The sequence below is a fragment of the Amphiprion ocellaris genome, chromosome 18 (assembly GCF_022539595.1).
Source record: "Amphiprion ocellaris isolate individual 3 ecotype Okinawa chromosome 18, ASM2253959v1, whole genome shotgun sequence".
Taxonomy (NCBI): Eukaryota; Metazoa; Chordata; class Actinopteri; family Pomacentridae; genus Amphiprion; species Amphiprion ocellaris.
Window position 1 is genome coordinate 2,915,749 of NC_072783.1, and position 27,979 is coordinate 2,943,727.

At 37.2% G+C, this 27,979-nt stretch overlaps 1 protein-coding gene across 6 annotated transcripts in view; it reads left to right on the forward strand.

Annotated features, from left to right (window-relative positions):
• Window positions 1-27,979, forward strand: part of LOC111584347 (corticotropin-releasing factor receptor 1) — a 120,875-nt gene that overhangs the window by 67,544 nt on the left and 25,352 nt on the right. For all 6 annotated transcript variants that reach the window (XR_008599522.1, XR_008599524.1, XR_008599523.1 and 3 more), the window contains 3 exons: window positions 17,663-17,783; window positions 19,937-20,090; window positions 23,756-23,816. Coding sequence is in view for 2 of the 6 variants with exons in the window: in XM_023293484.3 (XP_023149252.1) it covers window positions 17,663-17,783; window positions 19,937-20,090; window positions 23,756-23,816 (336 nt within the window). In the remaining 4 variants the exon portion in view is untranslated. The remainder of the gene's footprint in view (window positions 1-17,662; window positions 17,784-19,936; window positions 20,091-23,755; window positions 23,817-27,979) is intronic.

Genomic DNA, 27,979 nt, shown 5'->3' on the forward strand with positions numbered 1-27,979 from the left:
CACGTTTCCCCCTCCACAAATGGGAATAATAGACCCGTTTCCGGGAGGGAAACCAAAGCACGGTCCTGCTGGAGGCCTGCTGGGACGAACCGGCGGAGGTGGGGAGCGTTTCTCTGACAAACTGGAAGAAGCCGAGCGTTAACGAGAGAAAGGTCTTAGCGCCCTCGACTGTTATCGATCGCCGGGACACCTCCGGGGAGTGAGAAAAGCGTGAAAGGGCATCGAGAGACGTAATAAGTAGAAGCTCTTATGGACGGCGGTTATGCAGAAGCTGTTAGTCGGCCGCAGCGGTTTGGACGGCAGGGAGGACAAGTGGCAGCTAAAAATGGCATCAAGCTGCAGGAGGAGTCCCACGTTTTCACTACTCACCTCCCCGACTGGAATGAAACCGACAAGCATTTAAGGGAATGATGGAGAGGAAGGCTGGCAGAGAAGGAAAAGCAGCAGAAAGAAGAGCGTTAAAATATACAGTGACAACAAAGTGACATCAAACCACCACATAAATACACAAAATAACCCCAAAATACACTAAATGACTGCAAAGAGACACAAAACAACAGCAGAGACATCAAACGAATACACAAAGCTACAAAATGTTGAAAATGTGACACAAATTTATACAAAATAATGACAAAGAAATCGAAAATAACCATAAAAAATATTCAAAATGACTTCAGAGACACAAAGTTACACTAAATGACTGCAAAGAAATGCAAATATACCAGAAGGAAATACAAAATGACCATAAAAATTACGCAAAACTACACAAAATGACTACAAAGAGACCGAAAACAACCCTGTAATACACAAATTATTGCAAATTAAGGCAAAGAGACACCAAAGAAACCAAAAAACCCTCAAAAAATGACAACAAAGGGACCTCAAACAACCACATACATACACAAAATGACCCCAAAATACACTAAATGACTGCAAATAGATGCAAAAATACGATAAGGAAATGGAAAATGAACTCAGCGAAACACAAAATAACAAGAAAGAGATGAAAAAGAGCCATAAACACACACAAAATGAACACAAGATGCTAAATGACAACAAAGAAATACAAATATACCAGAAGGAAATACAAAATGACCGTAAAAATCACACAAAACTACACAAAACGACAACAAAGAGACCGAAAACAACCCTGTAATATACAAAATTATTACAACAAAGTGGAAAATAGCCATAAAATGACACAGAATGACCCAAAATACACAAAATGACCCCAAAATACACTAAATGACTGCAAATAGATGCAAAAATACGATAAGGAAATGGAAAATGAACTCAGCGAAACACAAAATGAACACAAGATGCTAAATGACAACAAAGAAATGCAAACTGATGACAGAAATACGCAAAATGACCACAAAGAGACACAAAATTACACAAAACTACACAAAATGACGACAGAGACCGAAAACAGCCCAGTAATATACTGAAATATTACAACAAAGTGGAAGAATCGAGAAGCATTTAAGGGAATGATGTCGCTGGCACCGCTGTCTTTTTTAGAGGGAAGGAAAAGCAGCAGAAAGAGGAACGAGGCGTAAAGTTCATCTTAAAACGGTGAAATGGCAGCTGGAGCAGGTTTAGCCTCGTAAGTCTGACGTGTTTCTGAGGGAAAGCTCAGTAAATTATCATTTCAAGCTTTTCTTTTAACCCTGAAACCCACTGGCAGGTTTGAAAGGTGTGTTTTCTTTTGAAAAATCATCAAAAATACACCTCTTATCACAGCCAGAAACTAAAAAAATTACAAATCCTCATCTCTCCAACAGTTCCTGAACCACTCATCTAAACCCCAAAGCCCACTAGTGTGTTTAAAAGGCATCTTATATTGAAAACTGCAAAAATTGCACCGTTTATCACAGCCAGAATGTTATCCTTTCAAATATTGCAAAAATTCCAACATTTATCAGAAACAGTAAGTGTCAAAATAGAAAAAAGCAACAGATTTTCAGCTTTCCAGCGGTCCCTGAACTACTCATCCGTGACTTTTAAACCCGGTAATATTTCCCAGTCGTGTTAACCCTCTGATCGGCAAAACTACCAGGTATGAAATGCATGTTGTTGTTTAAAATATTACAAATTATTTTAGTGTTAATCACCGTCGGAAACTGTTAAAACGGACTGATTTGTCAGCTTACTGACAGCAAGTAATTAATCACTGGCAACGCAATCTTTTATTAAACTCTCTGTATTCTGCATTTACTATTTAAAAATTTGCACTTTTTATTAGTCAAATTCTGAAAATAAATAAATAAAAATCTAAATCTAAAAAAGTTATTAGCGTAACTAAGAAAAACAGTCATTTAACAAAAATTCTGGACATTTTGTTGAACTGCAGGCTGTTAACCCAGAAAAGATAGAAAATATGTGGCAGCAAATTAAACATTTCACTAAAAAATTATCTATAGTATCTGGAATCACTATTTTTTAACAGTATTGGTAACACCTATACTTGGCACTTGGAAAAAATGTAGGTTTTCTTTCTTTCTTTTTTTTTTTTTTTTACAGAATAATTTAGTAAAATAATCAAGAAATTCAACTTTTGTTTTCTTTCTTTTTTATGGTTTATGGCATTATAACTGATATTCTGCAAAAACAGTTTTTTAAACAGAGCAGAGAAGAGACAAGAATGGAAATATAATAAAAATGTCAGCAGTAGAGCCACCATTTCTTTACAGTACAGGAAACACTAGTTCTACATACGGATTCCAGGTTTTTATATGTTTTCTTTCATTATTATTATTATTTCTGGCATGATAGCTGTGTAGTTCTGCACAGAAGTTCCTTTACTTCTGGTCATGGTTATTCTGTTTATAGGACTTTATTTTGCAGAAAAATGAGCCCATAATGGAGGTAAAAATGTGACAGGAGCAAAAAGAAACAGAAAACCTGCTTTGGGTTGAGAGGGTTAATGTCATCTTCAAAGACCCCCATTACAGAAGCGCAGGAGTCTCCTAGATAATCTAAGGAGGACGTCTGCAGCGGTGAGGTTTAAATATATCTTAATGCCCTATGATTTATTGTATATTGTGCTTCTTTCCATTTATCTCCTCTTTAACTCACCGACCGGCTTAAATATCAGAAGCAATTTACGGTTTAGAAAAGACAGAGCGGATCCGAGGAGGGGCTGAGCAGCCTGACCTGTGGATAAATTAGCCCAGCGTTGGACCTGAATAGACTCGAACAGAGAGAGAACTCCATCAGCAGCAGCATCAGCACGGTGAGCTATCAATCAGTTCAATCAATTAACCGTTTCCTTCCCGGAGGTCCCTGCTCTGAGACCGCTGCACCGTCATTAAAACACAATTTGCCACCATTTTTTGGAGGCTGCTGAGTGCAGCACATTCAGTAAAGAGGCCTCCTGGTGCTGCTGGGACTGAAATGGATGCAGCGCTGAGGTGCTTATTTTCTGTTGCATCAAACTTGGTGCAGTTGAAGTTATCTGTGTCACTAAAATACTCTTTAATTCACAGTTTTGATCAGGCGAAAATCAAAAAGCAGTATTTTCTAGTTTCACCCGGGCCTGGTTGTGAAGACACAGAAACATAATCTATTTAAACATTCTATCTGAGCTTCTCCGTAAAGCCCAGTGGGGTTCTTTTTGACTTCACACAAATGTGGCGCCGTTACAGAGAGAATTTGAAGATGTTTTCTTTTTCAGGTGGAAATTTTAAAAACAAGAAAAGCACTCAGAGAGCACAGTACTCCTCCAAGGCTGCACATTCCCCCATGTGGCATTGTCAGAAATACAGCATTTTTTTGTAGGAATGCACCGTTTTTATTATTGTTATTATTATTATTGATGATCAGAAATCACTGCAACATAGAATGTGTCCATTTAATATTGATGTACCCACAATACAATGACCTTACGCTGAGCACAGGCGTGTTCTGCATGTGTACCTTTATGTATGGATACTGAATTGCGTGACCTAAATATGCGTAAATTCCTCTTATAAAGGTCTGTTGATCAGTTCATCCCTTTTTGCAAGGCTTTGTTTTGTTAGTGTTAAAATAACCGTTCTCTCCATGCTTTTATTTTGAAGGCATACTTTTTTAATGTTATGGGCTTTTATTTTGTCACCATTCAAGCGACAGAAGAAGTGTTCATCTAAGAAGCAGTTTCTTGACATGGGGTAGATGCTGGTGAAAAGTCCGAAAATTCACGTAAGAATGGAAGGAAAACTCAGAAACACCCCCACAATTTAATGAATTATTTCTAGTTTAATTTCTGACGGATAAGTCCCGGTAAGTTGTAGTAGGATTGCAATCATGTGATCGTCAGCAGGCAGCTGATGTAGTGTTCACTTGTTGTCATGGTTACAGTGATGCTGTGCCGCTATCTGGCAATGATACAGAAATCTTTAACAAATCTGTGGATCCAGACTATAAGCTGCATCACTGCCAAAATCTAATCAGTTGATCCTTGTGTCATTTCTGACCTTCCCTGATAATTTCATCCAAATCCGTTGGTCCATTTTTGAGTGATAAGGTAAAGTAAATAAAGTGCTAACAGACAGACAGACAGACAGACAGACAGACAGACAGACGTACGCCAATCATCACATAACTCCGCCCTGTTCCTCGGCAGAGTAAAAACAGTCTAAAACTTAACCCTGCAACACTATAATCATTAATAAGAGCAGTGCCTACGTGGAGTATACACCATAAAAATAGACCAATCTTCTATGAATACTTCCACAGCCCTTTAACACAGAAGTGAATTATTAAACCACCACTCTAGATTAACCTGCCAGCCTTTATCTGCCTGTATTAGCTGACTGACTTAATCTGCTTTGATTTCAAATATCTAATTCACCAAGAGAGCGTCGCCATTTTCAGTGATTAGGTTGCTGCCTGGAGATTGTTGTTTCGTGATTAAAGAGACAGGAGCTAAAATGGAGCGTTTCAGCCTTAGAATGAGAAGAGATGCTGCAGTAATGTACAATACGGCAAAAATAATGTGTTTTTTGAACAATTACGCATGTTAGTACGGTCTAGTAGACCCAAAACAACGAAATGATAAACCTGTACATGTATGAAATATGGGACCTTTAACCCTCATGTCGTCCTGCGGGTCAAAATGACCTGTTTTAAAGTTTGAAAATGTAGGGAAAAAAATTTTTCTCAGTGAAACTTCTGATGTCCACATTTTCAACATTTTTGGGAAATCTTTGAACATTTTTTGGTGGATAAAAAAAATGTTAAAAATGTTTCTTAAGAACATTCACAAAAAAAATCAACCAACATCCAGCAAATATCACTGGATTTTGGTTGATTTTTATGTGAATGTTCTTAAAGAAAATATTAGAAGTTTTACTGATATATATGTAATCACTTTAGATATTTTTAGGATGTTTTTAGAAGATTTTTACTCATTTTTTGAAAATATTTACAACAATTTCTTACCAAATTTGGGGGATTTTTTATTTTATTTTTATTTTTTTTTTAAATAAAACTTTTCAGCGAAACTTTTAAGGAATTATTGGAATTTTCTCCCTGAAGGTTTTGCAAATTTTCAGATATCTGGGGAATTTTTTTGCGGAATTTTGTTTTTTTTTTCAGACAAGGAAACATTTTTTGGTGGCCGTAAATGAGGACAACAGGAGGGTTAACGTCCTATTTCCACCCAGTTTGCAAGAATTTACCAATTAAAAAACTCTTTCTTGTTAAAGTGACAACAGATTTCCTCAAAGTAATGTCTGATAATTAAAAATATAAAACTTGAAATAAATTATTGGGTAAGTATTCACCTCCTTCAAATCAGTATTTAGTAGATGCATTTTGTTGTGCAGGTACAGCATTGAGCCTGTATAGATGTTTCTCATTTAGCCTGCACATGTGGACGCTGCATTTTTACCCCATTCTTCTTTGCAAAAATGTGCACAAACAGCATTAGTTTGTCCTCCAGGAATTCCTGATGCATCCATTTTACCCCCTGCCTTTACAAGCCTCTCAGGACCTGCAGCAAAGAAACATCGCCACATAATGATGCTGCCACCACCATGCTTCACAGTGTGGATGGTCTGTTTGGGATAATGTGCAAAAATAGCATTGACCAAAGAACCGTCTTCCGGTTGACTTTAATGCCTTGTGGTGAACTGTAGTCCAGATTAATGTGAGCTTTTTTCAACCGTAGCTTCCTCTTTGCCACTCTCCCATAAAGTTTTGACCTGGAAGAACAATCAACCCTATCAGAGGAAGTCATAGGTGTCTTGGTGGCCTCCCTCGCTAGTCTCTTTCTAGCAGTTTTTAAGAACAACCGCTCTAGGCAGATTGACGCATGCGCCATATTCCTTTCATTTCTTATTGATGGATTTAACTGTACTCCAGGAGATATTCAGTGACCTGGAAGTCTGGCATCCATCCCCTGACTAATGCTTCTCCATGACCTTTTTCATGGAGTGTTCTGTAGTCTTCATGGTGTAGTTCTGTCCAGGAGATCTGATCCACCAGTGACTTGACCTTCCAGATACAGGAGTCTTTATACTACAATCACTGAGACGCATCCACTGTACTCAGATGATATTTATTTCACTAACTGTGTGACCTCTAGACCCAGTTTGTTGCATCCATGATAATTTAGATGAGTCACTTTAAATGGGGTGTAAATTATTCAGTCAGCTACTATTGGAAATCTGTTTTCACTTTGACATGAAAGAGTCTTTTTTGGTGAATTCTGTTCATAAAAGCCTCATTAAATTGACCCTGATTCAATGCTATAAAGCAGGGGTGTCCAACATGCGGCCCGCGGGCCAAAACCGGTCCTCCAGAGGGTCCAGTCCGGCCTTCAAAGTGTAAAAATTCCAGAGAAGACATTAACTGCAGATTGTAAATTAGTAAAACTATAAATTTAAAATAATTTCTAGACCATGACAAGTTGTTTTGATCAGAAAGTAAAATACTAGATTGTTCATTGTTCTTTTGTCATTTTTTTGTCTCATTTTTTGCATATTTTGTCTTGTTTTTGTAATTTTTTTTGTCTGACTTGTCGTTTGTCTCGTTTTTGGTGTTCTGTTTCTCGCTTTTGTCATTTTTTGTCTCATTTGTGACATTTGTTCATTTTTTGTCGCTTTAACTTTTGTCACATTTTTTGTCTCGTGTTTTGTTTCATGTCATTTGTCTCATTTTTGTAATTTTGTGTCTCATTTTTGTAATATTTTGTGTTGTTTTTGTTGTTTTTTTCTTTTTTGTCTGACTTTTGTCGTTTGTGTCACGTTTTTGTCGTTTTCTGTTTTTTTTTTGTCTCGCTTGCATTCTGTGTTTATTACTTTGTCATTTTGTTTCTTGTTCTTGTCATTTTTGGTCTTGTTTGTGTCATTTCTGTAATTTTTTTGTCTTGTTTTTCTTGTTTGTCCATTTTTTTGTCACTTTGTAATTTTTTTGTCAAATTTTTTGTCCCTTTTTTGTTTTGTTTTGTGTGGTTTGTCGCATTTTTTGTCATTTTGTTTCTTGCTTTTATCATTTTGTGTCTCATTTTTGTAATATTTTGTCTTGTTTTTGTTGTATTTTGTCTTTTTTTTGTCAGACTTTTGTCATTTTGATCAAAAAGTAAAATACTATAGTGTTCAGTTCCAGATAGCTGTGACTAAATGTTTTGTTTCTTTGTAGACACTCTGTGATCTGGAAGTTGTAATGTGGAAATGATAAACTGAGGTTGAATGTTGTTGAAATTTGATTTATTTGTCTTTTTTTTGAAAATTTAAGGTAGTTTATAAGGTTTTATAAAAAGATAGTTCCTTAAATGTGAACTTTTTTGCACTGAAACAAAGGAAACATTTGGAGTTGTGATTATTTATAAGTTATTATGCTGTGATTTTACTCTTCCGGATCACTTAAGCTCAAATTGGGCTGAATGTGGGACCTGAACTAAGATGAGTTTGACACCCCTGCTATAAAGCAACAAAAAGGGAAAACTTCCAAGTGAGAGAAATCTTTCCTCATGCCAACCTAAAACCTCTCCATTTCGCACTTCCCTGTAAAGTTTGAATCCTTCCCCTCACTTCAAAACGCACAGTTTCCTCCTGCGGTGACACACAGTGTGATCAGAGCTGATACTGCAAACGCTCCTTTTAATCCTGAACATATTGAAACAGATCCGCAGCGGTAAGACGAGATGCTTATCTAGTGGAGGGCAAACAGTGGCCCTGCAGCGGAACCGTTTACTCGGAGTCTTTTACGTTTACATGGACAACGTATGCACCATCTTCTCAGGAAATCTACTTGTAAACACAAAGCTCAAGTGAGTCCCAGCAAACATGACATGTGTCTTGCTCAAGGACACAGAAGCAGCCGGGAATCAAACCGCTCTGTTAGTGAACACGCCGCTCTACCTGCTGAGCCGCCGCCGCCCCAGTTTGCTTGATGCCTATAAATACTGACGTGATGATATCTGTGGAGCCGTCTTTGCAGTTCACTCATTCATCCACAAACTGACCCAGAATCGGAAAGTGAACTCATTCAGACTCCTGAATGTTTCATCAGGTTGCTAAAAAATGTAGCGTTAGCGGGGAAGAGTCTGTGACAGAATCCTAAATCTGCTGTTTGGAGGGTTTCACCAGATTTACAAATGTTTACTCACAGACATCAACCCGACTGCCTCCTGCTGAAGACAACATCTTCTTGTCTTTCACTTAATTGAACTACAGCAACAGGATCAATATTTTCTCCAAATTAAAAGACGGGTCATACCCATTTTACACAGGGGGGCTCAGCGGCAGTAACTTCATTAATTATTGATTCCTCTGACGTTTCATTGTCATCTTCCCTAAATGCTTCTCTGTTGCAGCTGCTCTAATATCTCTGCAGTGACGTTAATAAGAACAGAGCCGTCGTAGCTCAGGATGAATCCACCAGAGCTGTCGCTGCATTTCTAATTTCAGCTAAAGTCCAAATATCCTCTGGAGTTTCCTCTGGAGAATCTCTTTTTCTGTTTTCCAGTGTGTCAAGTGGATTAATATAGCAAGTTTCGCTGCTTAACTGCAATAATATTTGCTGTAGTGGTGTGAACTGATCCAATCATTTAATTAAATAAAACACAAGCCAACAGACTTTCAGCCTTAGAACAAATAGACGCTTTACTATAGTTTTTGTACAGCAGGACTATCACTGTTTTCTAAATGTTGAACTAAATCCAACAAGTAATGGTAGAAATAACTATAAGCCTCTATATTTGGGGTGTTATTATTATCCTTGGGAAGTTTTACTGCTTCAGATTCATTTGAAAAGTGGTTTCACTCAAATTTCCCAAAGATCCAGACAGAAAAATACAAAATAGAAATTAGAATCCAGCTTCTCCCCGGTGGTGTCTTTTGTTTAGATATTAAAATAGGCTACAAAGCGCCTTTTTAACCTTAGAAAAGTTCTACACAGTGTTTTACATGTCTTATTTACACACACAAATCAACTGAGGGTTCAGTGTCTTTCCAATGAGCACTTTGCTAATGGAGAGGCTGGGGACTGAGCTACCAGCCTTGCAAACGGTGAACAAAACATTTCAACACCTGAGACAAGGTGGCCCCAATTGGACTTTTTGCAGACATCTTACTGAAACTTCACCTAAACAATGGAGGTGAAGGGAATTTAGTAAAATGGCAGTTTGAAAATTCAGCTGCAACATTACTTTCTGTTGCATCCATTATGAGCCAATAGCCATTATCATTGCATATCATTCCATACTTATGGGCCAGTAGGGATCTTGGTTAACTTCTAGGAGGCTCAGTTAGCCATTATCATCTATTTATAATAATAATAATAATAATAATAATAATAATAATAATAATAATAATAATAATAATAATAAATTTTATTTATAAAGCGCTTTTCCAAAAACTCAAAGACGCTGTACATAAAATACAATAAGATAAAACAAAACAGTTAATTAAAATCAGTAGATAGTAAAACAAGTTCAAGATAAAATACAGAATCACTTAAGGAAAGCAGATCTAAAAAGGTGAGTCTTTAAAAGGGATTTAAATGTGGTGAGGAGTCTGCATTTTGAGTTTTTGAGGCTTAAATTTGTGGATTTCAGGCAAAGGCCTTGAGGCTGGAGCCGCTGGAGATTCAATCATCAACCTTGTGATACGTTACTGGACAACCCACTCTATTACCTGAGCCATAGTGGTCCCAATTGGATTTTTTAAAGACATCTTACTTTATTTCACCAAAACAATGGATGTAAGCGGAGTCTAGTTTGGTACAACATTAAGAAATGACATTTTGAAAAAATTCCAATATTTCTCATGTTATTAGCCCAATAAATGGTCATTATCATTGCATATCGTTCCATACACATGGGCCAGTAGGGTCCTCCTCCACCTTGTATGAGGCTCAATAGACCATTATCATCCATTTCTGCTGGTAGATCCATGATTTTGCACTTACAAAGACAAGAACGGGTCTGCATTTTTTGGGGTGTTTGAGGCCTACATTGGTGGACTTGAGGCTGGAGCCGCTAAGGATACAATGATCAACCTTGTGATATGTTACTAGACAACCCGCTCCATCACCTGAGCCACAGTGGCCCCAGTTGGATTTTTTTAAAGACATCTTACTTTATTTCATCAAAAAAAGTGGATTTAAATGGAGTTTAGTTTGGTACAACATTAAAAAATGACATATTTAATATTCAGCTTACACATCACTTTCTGGTGCATCCATTATGAGCCAATTAAATATCCATTATCACTGCATATCATTCTATACTTATGGGCCAGTGGGACTTTCTTCAACTTGTAGGAGGCTCAGTAGATCACTATCATTCATTTAGTGGGGCTAGACCCATGATTTTTACTTACAAGGAGGAAAAAGACTGAAGCTTTTTAGTTTGAAGGCCTAAGACAGTGGACTTGGGATTGAACCATCAACGTTGCGTTACATTACTGGATGACCCACTCCACCACATGAGCTCTGATGACCCCAACTGAATTTATTAAAGACACCTGACTGAAATTTCACCACAGTAGTAGATGCAAATGGAATTTAAAGGTCAATTAAATGGTCATTATCACAGCATATCATTCCATACATATGGGCCATCAGCTTGTCCTCCAGCTCAGTAGACCATTATCATCCATTTAATGGTAGCAGAGTCATGATTTTGCTCTTCCAAAGATGAGAAGGAGTCTGCGTTTTGAGTTTGGAGGCACAAGTCAGTGGACTTTGAGCCAGAGGCCTTGAGCTTGAGTCCCATTTGGGACCGTAATTATGGTTATTACTTTTTTCCTCCAGGACTTTCACTTCAAAGCAAAGTTTCAGCCCCAAAACTATTTGATTAGGTTTAGAAAAGTATCGTGTTTGTGGTTAAAATACACCCCGTTGCTCCATTTTGGACGTTTCTAGAGTGATGGCCTCCACCAGAGACTTTACAGGCACTTATTCACTGCAAGACTGCAACAAGTCACCACCATTATCAGGGTTTCTTTCTGTTTGTCAGTGATGGATGATGATAATGCACCTACTGAGCTGACTAGAAAGTGGAGGAGGTCATTACTGGCCCAGATGTATGGGAACGATGTGTGATAACGGCAATTTGTTGAGCTGATAACATCTGAGCAATGTCCAGAGACAAAGCTACAGTGCCTCTGAAGAACACAGTTTTTATTTGAGCTACTCTCACTGAGGAAGAAAAGTCTTTATTTCTACTGTCTGTGCGCCCCGACCTCACTGGACAAGGACTCTCCCTCCTCACAAATCCCAATTTAACTCCTGCTGAAAGACGCTATAAATACACTTGCCTTGCCTTGACAATATGTCGCGGCTGAGCTCTTAAACCGTTCTTCCAGAGGTTGGTTGAGCAGAGGAACACCAACAGACTGAGCTGAAAGCACAAAGAAGCAGCGCCAGTGATAGAAGTGAGCAACTGCAAACTTTTGACCTGAACTGTGGAAAAAATTCAAATCAGCAAAGTGATTCGTAAGAACAAAGGAGCATCTTTTGTGCTCACGTTTCATTTCATGTATATTGAAGCTTCAAAGTGGTTTCAGTATCTGAGGATTTCACCGACACCTGAAATTTAAAATGCATGAAAATGAACGGGAGCCCTGGAGGCTCAAATAACTCGTCATTTTGCACATCTGCATGCAGTGGTGCTTTAAGTTTCAGAGATCTGAACCTAGCAGGAGTTCACCTTCACCTTCTTCACTGATGCTGTCAGCTCAGGAAAATAACACACTCGCAGCGATGCGCTTTTACACACACAAACAAGGTATTTGCCAACAGATATGCAAACACACACTTCTGAGCCGTGGTATCGCTGCATTAGCTGCAACAACACACGCTAATGAATTCAGTATTTTATCATGGGAGTTGTTACCTATCTGCTCCGTGGCACGAAAGGCCTTTTTTTCTCTGCTGCTTTCTGCAATAGTGTGGTTTTACGAGAGACGGTTATCAGCTCTCAACCTGGAGAAGCATGGGATGGAGCTTTATCTGGGCTGTACTCCTGTTCAGCACCAGAGTACGAGGCGACAGTCATCATGGCTGCAGGCCTCGTGGAGACAAACCGCCTCGCCACGATAAGGTGGTGATCATAGCTGGCTGCTGCTAATCACATCCTATTGGATGCATTTATTTATACGCCTCCGGGTGCAGCAAGAGATGTGAAAAATATTTAACAGGAGGAGCGAAAAAAGTGCAAAATGCTCTGATGTTTTGGGCTTTTTCTGATAAAGATACTGCATTTCATTTATGAAACTGTTTTTCCAAGTTTTGTGTCATTTCTGTTTATTAATAACCCTAAAAAGATATTAAATTAACATTTGAAACTGCAAACTTTTTCTCTCAACTCCACTGTTTGAGCCGTTTGCAGTAATGCACAATGAAATGAACACAACTTGGCAGAGCTTTTTTTTTTGCTTTAAAGTTTTAGATCCTCATCAATCACGTAACACCATCAGGGAGGCACCTCCTCTTTCCAAATTCATTCTGCAGCAGGAAAGCAAATCCAAAGATCCTGCAAACACCAGCCAGAGTTAGAAATTAAGAACCTTCAGCCAAGAGAGAACAAGCAACATATGGTATTATATACTAGGACATAAAAAAACAGATTTGCTTAACAAAAATGGAGGAGAAAACCATGATAAACTGTACGTAGCATTTACGGTATAAAGTGAGTACATTCAATATTGCATCACCTCTTGAGAATTGCATTATTTCTTTCTAAGTTTTTCCTTTTATGAACGATCCAAAACAGATTCTCAGTAGAAACTCAATGCAACTAAAGCAGCTGCATGAATGTGGTTATAAATGACCAGCGAATACCAGACCTTCCTCAGTTTTTAACCGATGGACTGTGAATGTCTGCATCATGGCTCCACATGGAAACAAACTGCCAGAGAATCTAAAAAATCTGAATGAGAGACTTAATGAAATACATAAAAAGGGATGCAGGATGATTGGTGAGAAACTCAAATCAGTGGAAACCCAGTGGCAGCAGTAATCAGGAGGTATAGACGGAACAACATTACCACTAATCAGAGATCCTCCTAAAGTTATACCACAGACTGTGCACTATTTTCACAGTTTAGCTCTGAAAAATGGACAGACAGCTGCTTGAGACTTGGTTATTAATGGAAATTAGGCTTTCTGTGACAGTTTGGACAATGTGAAGGACAGTATTTAATGTCAACCTCTGCGAATGGCATCCAAGAAAAACACTTTTGCTTGATGTTCGGTACAAAACTGCAACATTAAACTTTGCTAAAGACCAAGAAAACAAGCCTGGTGAATGTTGTGAGCACATTATTTGTTCAGATAAATCATTCCAGCTAAAATAGGGTCCAGCATGTTTGGCATGAACCAGCCACAACCACCACAGTTGATACAGGGTCCTGACAGTGAAGCACGGAGGTAGAAGTGTGATGATACTGGGTATTAGATAGACAACATTTATACCAAAATACGTCTGAAAAGATGATTCCCAGTCTGCAGAAGAGGAATGTTCCATCATGATAGTGATTCACTGCCAAAATCACACAAGAAAAAACCTAAAACTGTGACCTGCTAAGTAAATTTGTTGAATTATGTTCCTGCTGTGGAGCCCTGCATGTTTCATACCGTAAATCTCAACTGATAGTTTTTAATTTCACATCAGACCAAATGCCCTTTTGTTCAACTTAGAAGTAATGCAATTACTGTACACTGTCTTTTTGAATCACTTGACATTTAGGTGACGTTCCACAGGGTGCAGTCGCTTCTGTTGCATATTTTAGAACAGAATACGGAGTTCAAAGTAACATGTATAGTGTTGTACGTTAGCACTACTGAACAAGAAACATAAAGACACATTTCCATGTCACAACAGATCTTCAACAGGGACCTGACTGCAGGAGTATTCAGCCTTCTCTCCTAATTAAAACCCATCAGGCCACGCTGACCCCACCGACAGGATGCTAACAGAAGAGAGGTCACATAGCGGAATGAATACGACTGTTTGAAAAAAATAAAAGGTCCTCGCTGTGCTTCAGGCTCACCAGCCGCTGCCTTTGTGATTCTAATGGCAGCTCCAGTAGCACTGTGACACACTGGAAGGAAATTAGCAGCCTGTTTGTGGGACAATGCAGCTTAATAAGCATAAATTCATATAGTTTCTGCCGCCTTAAGGTTGCTTTCCCTGTGAACTTCTGTGTGATATTCTAATTACCTTGAACTGTAGTTATGTTCAGCTTACTGCACCGGAAAAAATGCTCCTCTCAAAACAAGAAAAAAATACTAATTTCAAGGAACTTTTACCTTGAAATAAGTGAAAAAATCTGCCAATAGAACAAGTGAAAAATGACTTGGTAGATTTCTTGAAATAAGATGTGATATTTAGAATATTGAGATCTTAAATTTAGCTGGTAAAACTTATTTTAAGCTCTATTTTACCAGGATTGTCAAGCTTAGGTGTCTAAAAATAAGCCAGATATGTTAAAAAAAAAAAAGAAGAAGCAATTTTTCACTCAAAAATAGATTTTTGCTTTCATGTAACCTCCTAATTTGAAATCTATTAACCCTCCTGTTGTCCTCATTTATGGGCACCAAAAAATATTGTTTCCTTGTCTGAAAAAAATCCAAAAAATCAGCAAAAAAATTCCCCAAATTTCTGAACATTTTCAAAAACCTTCAGGAAGAAAATTCCAATAATTCCTTAAACGTTTCCCTCAAAAGTTTTATTAAAAAAAAAAAAAAATCCCCCACATTTGGCAAGAAAATTCCTTTAGAAATTTTCAAAAAATGAATAAAAATCTTACCAAAAAAATCCTAAAAATATCTAAAGTGATTACATATATGTCAGTAAAACTTCTATTTTTTTCTTTAAGAACATTCACATAAAGATCAACCAAAATCCAGTGAAATTCACTGGATTTTGGTTGATTTTTGTGTGAATGTTCTTCAGAAACATATTAACATTTCTTTTTTCTACCAAAAAATGTTCAAAAATTTCCCGAAAATGTTGACAATAGAAGTTTCACTGTGAAAATATATTTTTCCCCACATTTTCAAACTTTAAAACGGGTCAATTTGACCCACAGAACGACACGAGGGTTAAACTTATTTTGAGTTTTCTTGTAAAATTCAACTTAGAACAAGATAATTTCAAGATTGTTTGACTTAACAAGATATTTAAGATGCATTGTCTTAAAACAAGTCCCTCCATCTGCTGAAATTAAGTGAATTTATCTTAAATCTAGTGGGATTAGACATTTTGACTAAAAATAAGACAAATAAACTTGGTAAGATTTAGAGTTTTTGCAGTGTGTGTTAATGAAGCCGTTGCTGGTTGATAAACAGACAATTAGACAATGAAGCTGGAAACTTGCTGCTCAGTCAGCACGAAGGCAAAGCAAGTGATGCCTATTAACAATTGATGCTCGCTGAAAAATAAATCCCGTCGTCCACGGCTGGCGGAGGAGGAAGCAGGCCCTCGCCGGCTGAAAACGCCGTCAGCTGGTGACAGCAAACCAGGCTGTCGCTACGGTGACCGAGGCTGGTTTGCTCTGTCCATTCGGGTGTGTGTTTCTATTTTCGAGCGCTCGCTGCGAGGCACACGGGCAGATTTTAATTGTATCCTAAGGTCGATTAACTTTACGGCTTTAAAAAAACATCAGAGGCACAGGACATGACATGAGCACGAGTGCACACAGCAGGAATGAAATGTTGCTTCATGTTATGTTTGCGTTGAGAAGCACCAAGGGAGTCAGAGGAAATGTTGTTCACCATCCATTATTCACCGCCTTATTTTCTGCTTTGCCCTCATCACATGATTTCATTGTTGAGAAATAACTCACAGCTAAGTTTGACCCTCGTGTCGTCCTGCAGGTCAGATTGACCCATTTTAAGGTTTGAAAATGTGGGGGAAAAAAAACATATTTTACAGTGAAACTTCTGATGTCCACATTTCCAACATTTTTGGGAAATTTTCGAACATTTTTCTGTGGAAAAAAAGAAATGTTAAAAAAAATGTTTCTTTAACCCTTCATTTACGGGCACCAAAAAAATAGTTCCCTTGTCTGAAAACAAATGCAGAAACTCAAGCAAAATATTCCCCAAATTTATAAAAATTTGCAAAATCTTCAGGAAGAAAATTCAAAAAATTCCTTAAAAGCTTCCCTTAAAAGTTTTATTTTTAAAAAAATCCTCAAATTTGGCAAGAAAAAATACATGACAAAATGTAAATATTTTCCAAAAATTAATAAAACTCTTCCAAAAAAATCCTAAAAATATCTAAAGTGATTCCATATATATCAGTAAAACTTCTAATATTTTCTTTAAGAACATTCACATAAAAATCAACCAAAATCCAGTGAAATTCGCTGAATTTTAGTTGATTTTTTTTTTGTGAATGTTCTTAAGAAGCATTTTTAATATTTCTTTTTTCCACCAAAAAATGTTCAAAGTTTTCCCAAAAATGTTGAAAATGTGGACATCAGAAGTTTCACTGTGAAAATATATATTTTCTTCCACATTTTCAAACTTTAAACCGGGTCATTTTTGACCCGCAGGACGACATGAGGGTTAAGAACATTCACAAAAAAAAATCTATTTCACACAAGCATTCACATAAAAATTATTTTTATGTGAATGTTCTTAAAGAAAATATTAGAAGTTTTTACTGATATATATATATATATATATATATATATATATATATATATATATATATATATATATATATATATATATATATATATATATATAAAAATCACAAGATGTTTTTAGGATTTTTTGGAAGATTTTTACTCATTTTTGAAAATTTTTCTTGCAAAACTTGTTTTTTTAACTTTTTTTTTTTTTAAATAAAATTATTATTAAGGAAAACTTTCAAGGAATTATTGGAATTTTTTTCTCAAGTTTTTACAAATTTTCAGAAATTTGGGGATTTTTTTGCTAAAATTTTGGATTTTTTTCAGACAAGGAAACAATATTTTTGGAGCCCATAAACGAAGACAACAGGAGGATTAATGCCCTTTCTTAAACTCAGCAGGAGGAGAAATTTACATCAAGCATTTCCCTCCATGTTTGCTTTTATGTTAAGTTCTATCTTCCATCTTTCTTCTCAGTATGGGATCTTTTTTCTCCGGAGCACAGCAGGAGAAACGTTGGAAAAGCCATATAAACATGTTAGCAGTTGACTTTATCCTCCTTTGTTCTGTTTTTCTTCCCGCAGGAGCATCCGCTGCCTGAGAAACATCATCCACTGGAACCTCATCACCGCCTTCATCCTGAGAAACGCCACCTGGTTCATCGTCCAGCTGACCATGAGCCCCGAAGTGCACGAAAGTAACGTGGTAGGCCTCACTTTATGGGTTGATCTTTGCAACAAGAAGCTCCGAAACTTTTAAATTTAGACAGTATTTATATATAGTATATATATATATTTTTTTTCCACATTTTCAAACTTTAAAACGGGTTAATTTGACCCGCAGGACGACACGGGGGTTAAAAACCAAAACTAAATATTTTGGAGTCATTTTTTAACATCTACATCGTCAGTAGAAGTCGATATTATATTGTTGTTCTGAGTAAAAGACAGAAGAGCATTGACCTTGTCTTTCCATATAGTTTCCTCCGTCTCCCAGTCTTAGCGTTAAGCCGTCTTTTCCCGACACCAGTGTTATCCGGAGATCTCAGGGGATTTAGAAACCACGGCTATATGTCTGTGTTAAGGCAACGTGATTGCAGATCAGGAAAGTCTGTGTTTTATATGACATTATTGACATATTTCTTACATATGATATTACATGCTTCTGTGAATGAGTCTCCATTTTGTGGAATTTGCACCCAAAATGATGTCTGGACCGTCCTTTATGATTCCCAACCGTCTCTATAATACTGGGGCGGGAAAGAGGCAGAAGAAAAGTGCAGAGAAAACAAAAAACCTTCCAAAAAATGATAAGATGCTAATTTGCACATAAGACAAGACTTTATTAAATTTACAGGATTACAGCAGCATAGGGGATACTTGTATACTTATAAATATAGGAACCTCAATTTTAATTTAAAAAACTAACAAAAAATAAGTATAAGTACTGTAGAAATTCAGTTACTCCACTGTTCCTTTAAATATGGAAAATACCTATATTGCACAGGGTTATTCTAAATGTACAAAGACAGTGGTGCTGCTCAGATTTATTCCATAAGTAGAAAAATACTGATAATAAAATGCTCATATTGCACATATTCTATTTATATGTGGGAAAAGTATTATATTGTACAGAGTATTTTCATGTACAAATTATTCATAACTCATATGTTTAATCACCACACTATGTCTATGTTTGGCTAAATATGATAAATATGGCAGTTTATGTTAGAATTTTTAGTTTGCAAATTACTGCCGTGGCACATTCACACAGGATTAAGATGACAGATGACCTCTGCAATTATTCCAAATTACTACATGTCCCCAGGTCACACTAGTCCTGTGTGAATAGGGCTTTAGTTGGATAAAACACGTCCTTTGATTGATTAAAATACTCCATTAAAACATGATAAATTGTTCTTTTTCCATCCAATTTAATCAGCATTGTAATACAGTGCAGAAAAACTGACGAAGGCAAAAAACATTTCTTCTGTGGTGCCAGTAGAGAATCTGTTGAAGAGTTTGTAAAACTAAGAATGATTGGTGTCAAGTAGCGGGAAATTGGTCGCCATAAACCAGGAGGGTCAAACTCATTCTAGTTCAGGTTCCTCATTCAGCCCAGTTTGATCTGAAGTTACCAGTAAAATCAGAGTATATAACCTATAAATAACCACAACTCCACATTTTTCCTGTGTTTTAGTGTGAAAAAGTTCACATTTAAGGAATTATGTTTATACAAAATATTATGAACACACTGAAATTTCTGAAGAAAAATGAGTTCGATTTCAGCGATATTATGCCTCACTTTACACTTTGAGGGCCGGATTGGACCCTCTGGAGGGCCGGTTTTGGCCCACGGGCCTCATGTTGGACACCCCTGCCATAAAACCATCAGAATACTTTGAATACTAATCATAGATTCTCCATGTCTTGAACCCTCGTGTCGTCCTGCGGATCAAATTGACCCATTTTAAAGTTTGAAAATGTGGGAAAAAAACATATTTTCACAGTGAAAATTTCCACATTTTCAACATTTTTGGGAAATCTGTGAACATTCTTTTGTGGAATGTAAAAAAAATGTTTTTTTAAGAACATTCACAAAAAAATCAACCAAAATCCAGTGAATTTTGCTGGATTTTGGTTGATTTTTTTGTGAATGTTCTTAAGAAACATTTTTAACATTTCTTTATTTTTCCACCAAAAAGCGTTTGAAAACTTCCCAAAATGTTGAAAATGTGGACATCAGAAGCTTCATCGTAAAAATCTATTTTTTTTCACATTTTCAAACTTTTAAACGGCTCAATTTGACCCGCAGGACGACATGAGGGTTATAAACCACTTCTGGTGTTCTTTTTGCAGATTTGGTGTCGCCTCGTCACCGCCTCCTTCAACTATTTCCACTCCACCAACTTCTTCTGGATGTTCGGAGAAGGCTGCTACCTCCACACCGCCATCGTTCTCACCTACTCCACCGACAAGCTCCGCAAGTGGATGTTCATCTGCATCGGCTGGTGTACGTAGACCCTGGTGTTCCTCAACACGCATGATTAACGCAGTAACAGTCACGTGAACACCTGAAAAACCAGATGAGAACTTTGGTTTTGACCAAGATCTGAGTGCTCGTTAGCTTAGCTTAGCATAAACCCTTTCTCAAAATGTCAGACTGTTTGTTGAACACCCGGGCTGAGTAAATTCAATTTCAACTTAATTTGAAAAACCCTCAATCAGTTCTGAATAAAGTGAATGGAAGGTCAAGTACAAATTTAGCTAAAATGTTAATTTGACATCTCCGATTGTGACGCAAAAGCCCAAAGACAGTTAGCAAACATTAGCATGAAGAGTTGGAGGTAAACAGCTGGAGTAGTTCTGTCCAAAGTTTAAAAATCTACATACTAACACCTCTTTTTCTCATTTTGTCTCACCGTTTTTAACCCTCTGAACCCCGAAACCAATCAGTAGGTCTGAAAGGCAATGTTGGTTTGAAAAAATATGCACAATTACACTATTTAAATAGATAATATAATATGTAAAAATATGTAAAAATAGAGAATTTTCAACTTTTTTAACAAAAAGTGAAGTATTTATGTGAAAGAATCGTTGCATTTTCAATTTTTAGTATGGGTACATGAGGAAAATGAACCACAGCTGAGAATTTTTTAAAAATCACTTAATTTGATTGTTTTTTTTAAATTGCCAACAATAAGCCGTTCTCACCACATCCTGTACAACAATAAATTACAAATTAAAGCATTTATAAGGGTCTGAAACTTTAAAAACAAAGAAAACATAGAAATTTCCAACAGAAAGTTAACTCCTCTCAAAGAATGGTTGGATTTTTCAGCTTTCAGACGATCCCTGAATGAACCCATCAAGAAAATGAACCACATCTAAGATTAAAACTGTGATATTTCATCAAATATTTCTAAACATTTTTACCTAAAAAGGTTAAAAAAAAAAAAAAGTTATTTATATCTGGTCCTGTGTAGCAGAAAGAATTTAGAAATGTCTTTGGTGCAGATATAATGCCATAAATCATTAAAAAAGAAAAAAAAGAAAGTTAAATTTAACACGTGGCCTCATGTGTTACCAGCTACAGTTTTAGACTCTGATAAATCATGTAATTCTGGTAATTTTTAAAAAGACAGCCAAACCAGATGCTATATTCTGGGGTTCAGAGGTTTTTAACAGTGAGAAAACATGAGGTGTTAGTTGGTGCATTTTTAAACTTTGGACAGAACCAGAACCACTGTAGCTGGTAACACATGAGGCCAAGTGGAAAAATGTCGTACATGTTAAATTTAACTTTCATTTTTTTCTTTTTTGGATGATTTTCGGCATTATAACTGCACCAAAGACATTTCTAAATTCTCTCTGCTTCCAGTCATGCTTGTGTTTTTTCCAAAGAGATGCATGAAGTTTAAAATCCAGTTATTCTTTGAGATGATTAGTTCACTTTCTATTAAAAAATTCTTTCTGTTTTTGCAGTTTCTTGCGCTGATAAACCTCCTTATTAAACTGTATTGCATATTAGCTGTGTTTTAAATGTTTCTCAGAACATTTTGCTCTCATAGTTCCAGTCAGTTTGAATTCCTTTAATCCCAGAAGAAGAGCTGGAAGATCAGACAGAGTTTTGTCCAACAATGGCTGGGAGTTGACTGGATGGAGACGGCAGGATGTGGAGTGGCAGCTGGGAAACGTGTTGATGTGGAGTTCACTAACACCCTGTTTCACTCTGTCAAACTCCACTATGTGCTGCTGAGATTAGGAGCATTGTGCCAGCTGGATTACATTTCCCCGAGGGCCGGCAGGAAGCGGCTGCGTGAAGCGGAGATGGCAGCGCATCTCAAAGAAAAATAAATAAGATCACATTCTCTCTGCTCCGCTTAGCTTCCACTCTTCAGATGTTATTATGGAGCCGGCGAGGTGTGGCTGAGAGGTGAAAACAACAAGAAATACACTATACTGCCAAAAGTATTCGCTCACCTGCCTTGACTGGCATATGAACCTAAGTGACATCCCATTGCTAATCCATAGGGTTCAACATGACGTCAGTCCACCCTTTGTAGCTATAACAGCTTCAACTCTTCTGGGAAGGCTGTCCACAAGGTTTAGGAGTGTGTTTATGTGAATTTTTGACCAATCTTCCAGAAGCACATTTGTGAGGTCACACACTGATGTTGGACCAGAAGGTCTGGCTCTCAGTCTCCACTCTAATTCATCCCAAAGGTGTTCTATGGGGTTGAGGTCAGGACTCTGTGCAGGCCAGTCAAGTTCATCCACACCAGACTCTGTCATCCATGTCTTTATAGACCTTGCTTTGTGCACTGGTGCACAGTCATGTTGGAAGAGGAAGGACCAGCTCCAAACTGTTCCCACAAAGTTGGGAGCATGGAATTGTCCAAAATGTCTTGGTATGCTGAAGCATTCAGAGTTCCTTTCACTGGAACTAAGGGTCCAAGCCCAGCTCCTGAAAAACACCCCCACACCATAATCCCCCCTCCACCAAACTTTACACTTGGTACAATGCAGTCCAACAAGTATCATTCTCCTGGCAACCACCAAACCCAGACTGGTCCATCAGATTGCCAGATGGAGAAGCATGATTGGTCACTCCAGAGAAGGCGTCTCCACTGCTCTAGATTCCAGTGGTGGCTGCTTTACACCACTGCATCCCATGCTTTGCATTGCACTTGGTGATGTATGGCTTGGATGCAGCTGCTCGGCCATGGAAACCCATTCCATGAAGCTCTCTGCTGAAGCACTGTTCTGGAGCTAATCTGAAGGCCACATGAAGTTTGAAGGTCTGTAGCGATTGACTCTGCAGAAAGTTGGCCACCTCTTGGCACTATGCTCCTCAGCATCCATCAGTTTACGTGTCCTACCACTTGGTGGCTGAGTTGCTGTCGTTCCTACACACTTCCACGTTCTTATAATACAGCTGACAGTTGACTGTGGAATATTTAGGAGCGAGGAAATGTCAGGACTGGATTTGTTGCACAGGTGGCATCCTATCACAGTTCCATGCTGGAATTCACTGAGCTCCTGAGAGCGAGCCATTCTTTCACAAATGTTTGTAAAAGCAGTCTGCATGCCTAGGTGCTGGATTTTATACACCTGTGGCCATGGAAGTGATTGGAACACCTGATTCTGATTATTTGGATGGGTGAGCCAATACTTCTGGCAATATAGTGTATGACGTTTCTGAACTAATCCGGGGTCACAGGATTAGATTCTCCTCAAGTTTAGCATCAAAGCGCTACTGAAGTGAAAGTTTCCAGAGATGTGAGATTGTGGAGGCCTCTGATGCTGCTGTTGGTATCGTTTCGATGTGAGTAATGGCTGTTTGTCTGCTTTATTAAACTCCTACAAGTCAGTAAATCTGCGGATCGCTCTGCATTACCGTCAGCCGGGGTCCAGCCTTTCATTCATTCACAAAGGGACATTCAGACGGTGACACGTCTTGGCTTGCATCTGTGGATCACGGCACACGAGCAGCGATTGCTTTTGACAGAGCTTGGCAGGCACTGGTGCTGTGCAGAGAAAAAATCAAAACACATACAGGGATTTCATACTCTGGCATGAAATCCCCGGGGTCATATTTAGTGAGTTGAATAGCAGAGAAAAATGAAAGAAGAATCCGTCACTTTGTCTGTTTTCTTTTCTTTTTGTGCCTCACAGGTATACCGTTCCCCATAATCGTGGCGTGGGCCATCGGAAAGCTCTACTACGACAACGAGAAGTAAGACCTTTGTTGACTTTACAGATATTCAGGACAAACTGTATCACATTAAGGCAAACTCATTTAGTTCAGGTTCCACATTCAGCCCAGTTTGATCTCTGGTGTTCCGGACCAGTAAAATCACAGCATAATAACCTATAAATAACCACAACTCCTAATTTTTCCTTTGTTTTAGTGCAAAAAAGTACATTCTGAATATGTTCAGATTTTAGGAATTATCTTTTTACAAAACATCATGAACAACCTGAAATTTCTTAAGAAAAACAAGTTCAGTTTCAACAACATTCAGCCTCAGTTTATCATTTCCACATTACAACTTCCAGATCACAGTGTGTCTACAAAGGAACACAACATTTAGTCACAGCTATCTGGAACTGAATGATGTAGTATATTACTTTAACCCTCCTGTTGTCTTCATTTACAGGCACCAAAAAATATTGTTTTCTTGTCTGAAAAAAATTTTTAAAATTCAGCAAAAAAAATTCCCCAAATTTCTCAAAATTTGCAAAACCATCAGGAAGAAAATTCCAATAATTCCTTAAAAGTTTCCCTTCAAAAATGTATTTTAAAAAAATCCCCCAAATTTGGCAAGAAAATTCTTGTAAATCCTTTCAAGAAATGAGTAAAAATCTTCCAAAAAAATCCTAAAAATATCTAAAGTGATTCCATATATGTCAGTAAAACATCTAATATTTTCTTAAGAACATTCACAATAAAATCTGCCAAAATATGAGCAAAAATTTGCTGGATTTTGGATGATTTTTTTGTGAATGTTCTTAAGAAAAAAAATTTTAACATTTCTTTTTTTTTCTCACTAAGAAATGTTCAAAAATTTTCCAAAATGTTGAAAATGTGGACATCAGAAGTTCCACTGTGAAAATAATTTTTTTTTTTTTATTTTCAAACTTTAAACTGGGTCAATTTGACCCGCAGGACGACACGAGGGTTAAAAAAGACAAAAAAACAACAAAAACAAGACAAAATATTAGAAAAATGACACACAAACAACCAAAGCGAAAAACAAATTGAAAAAAAAATGCAAGCGAGACAAAAAAGAAAGAGAAAACAACAAAAACAAGAAACAAAATGACAAAAATGTGACACAAACGATAAGTCAGACAAAAAAAGACAAAAAGCAACAAAAAAAGACAAAATATTAGAAAAATGACACAAGCAACAAAAGCGAGAAATAAAATGACAAAAAAATGAGATAAACAACACGAAACAAAACAAAAAAGTTACAAAGTGACAAAAAATGGTCAAACAAGACAAAAAAATGACAAAACTGCGAAACACAACGATACACAAAACAATGAATAAAGCAAAACACAAAATGACAAAAACGATACAAAAAACACAAGCGAGACAAAAAAGAAAGAGAAAACGACAAAAACGAGAAACGAAACGACAAAAACGTGACACAAATGATAAAAATCTGACAAAAAAAGACAAAAAGCAACAAAAAAAGACAAAATATTACAGAACAATGAACAATCTAGTATTTTACTTTCTGATCCAAACAACTTGTCAGGGTCTAGAAATGATTTTAAATTTATAGTTTTACTAATTTACAATCTGCAGTTAATGTCTCCTCTGTAGTTTTTCCACTTTGAGGGCCGGATTGGACCCTCTGGAGGACCGCTTTTGGCCCGCGGGCCGCATATTGGACACCCCTGCATTAAGGAGATGAATGTCTATTAATAACCCGCTCTAATCACATTTGCATGGTACAATAATCTTAATTACACCTTCGCCCTGCCGCCCTCTGATTGGAAGCTCTTGCATTCTTTTTGCACTCATTAAAAAGGTGAAAACTGATTCAGCTCTGCAGAAATAAATGGCAAAGTTTGTCTTTTTTCCAACTGTCTGCAAACCCGGTGAAACGACAGAAAGCGGAGCGTCGAGAGCCTCGTATCTTATTCTGCTGTGCCGAAGAAACTGTTAAAAGCTGTGACTGACGTGTTCCTGTTTATTCTGATTTAATCCCACACACAGACCAACATCCTGCTGCTGCACAAACTCACACAAGCGCCAAACATTTCAGAATCAAATTTAATGGCCCAGTAGGTTGACACATACAAGAGATGTGGTTCCAGTTGCCTTTAGTTGCAGAGAACAGGATACAGATACAGAAAAACAGACAGAAGCGACCTGAAAACTGCATTTTTACATTTCTGCTGCCATGACTTCACTAACACAGCAGAGAAACATTTTCATTCATATAGAGTCGTGTTTTTGTCCACATGAGCAACGTAAGACCAATATTCACCTTCTATTAGCTCTGTTCCGGGTCTCCACTAACTCCTGAGGAACTTATCTGTTCCCCCAGCTGTGTAGGAGTCTCTTTTTTCTCTAACAGCTCCCTGCTGTGGCTGAAAACAATGTCACAGGAGCTCTGACAGTGAAGCAAATCAGTGGAAACAATGATGAAAGGTGCTGAAAGTCTCTATAGCAGCCGAGAACCCTGGTTTTCACCCACAAAATGTCTCGCAGAAGAGACACAATACAATGGCAGAAATGCAAAACCAACACAAACAGATGCAAAATGACTGCCAAGAAACCAAAAATTAACCACAAACTGACGCAAAAACAACTGAAAAGATGCAAAATGACTACAAAGAGACTCAAACTTACCACAATGAAACAAAACCTGACCACAAACACATGCAGAACAACTACAAAGAGATGGAAAATGACCATAAAGAAACAAAAATTGACCTCAAACTGATGTAAAACGACTTAAAAGATGCAAACTGGCTACAAAGACAGTCAAAATTACCACAAAGAAACAAATATTGACCACCAACAGATGTAACTACAGCCACAGAGGGATTAAAATGACCGAAAAGAAACAGTTAGACCACAAAAAGACACAAGACAACTACAAAAACAACTGCAAAGACAACAAAATGACCAAAAAGAAAGGAATCACCTCAAACTGATGCAAAAACTACTTCAAAGATGCAAAATGACTACAAACAAATTCAAAATGACCACAAAGAAACAAATATTGATCACCAGCAGATGTAAAACCAATTACAAAGAGATGCAAAATGATCGAAAAGAAACACAAAATGACCACAAACTGATGCAGAATGACTAAAAATAGGTTCAAAATGACCACAAAGAAACAAAACTTGACTACAAAAGGATGTAAAACAACCACAAAAAATGCAATATGACCAAAAAGAAACACAAAATGATCACAAAGAGAGCAAAACAACGACAAAATAATAGATATCGACTACAGATACACAACAAAGGGCGGCAAAGCTACTTTAAACAAATACAACCAGATGCAAAACTGAGGCAAAACAGACTTAAAACAATTTTTAAAAACTGCTAATTAGATACAAGGAGGTAAAAATCAGCATGAAATAGTTTCAGATGCAGCCACAGCTAGAACTACAACAACAGCAGCTGTAGAAAGACACAAAATGACATGAAAACATCTGTCAAGAGGCACATAAAGTCCAGATTTAGACACAAAACGGCTAAAAACAAATACGAAATGATGACAAAGAGATGCTAATAAAAGGAAAGTGGCTGCAAGGAGACTCAAAACAAACACAAAAAGCTGCAAAAAGAGACATAAAACAATTAAAATGAACAAAAAGATGCCAAACAAATTCTAAGAGATGCAAAACTATGAGCAAATCTTCAAGAAAAACAGTCAGTTTGTGGATGTTTTGTGTCTCTTTTACACTTTCATGCATGATTTTTTATTTTTTTTATGATTCTTTCATGCACACATACAGTCATTGTTAATAAATAAATATTCAGTGCAGCTTCAAGTGTCTATAAACAGGTCAGGAATGTAAAGCAGGGAATGCAAGAATCCACATTATTTATTATTATTATTGTTGTTATTATTGTTATTATTCTGCAGCTGAAAGCAGCAAATCCTCTCTTAAATCTGATTTAAGCGACTTTTGATGAAAACTGCAGCAGCCGACTGAGATGAAACTTTATATCTGCGACTTGTTTTGAAATATTTACGTCCTCAGCAGGAACCTGGAGGCTGGAAGAATAAGACGAGATAGCAGAGAGGAAATATCGAGGGATGAGTTTGTGTTATTTTTATGTGGGTTATTGGCAATATATGAAATATCAAACTACAGAAAAGCACTGAACTCTGATTTAGTTTCGACAGGTGAGGATTG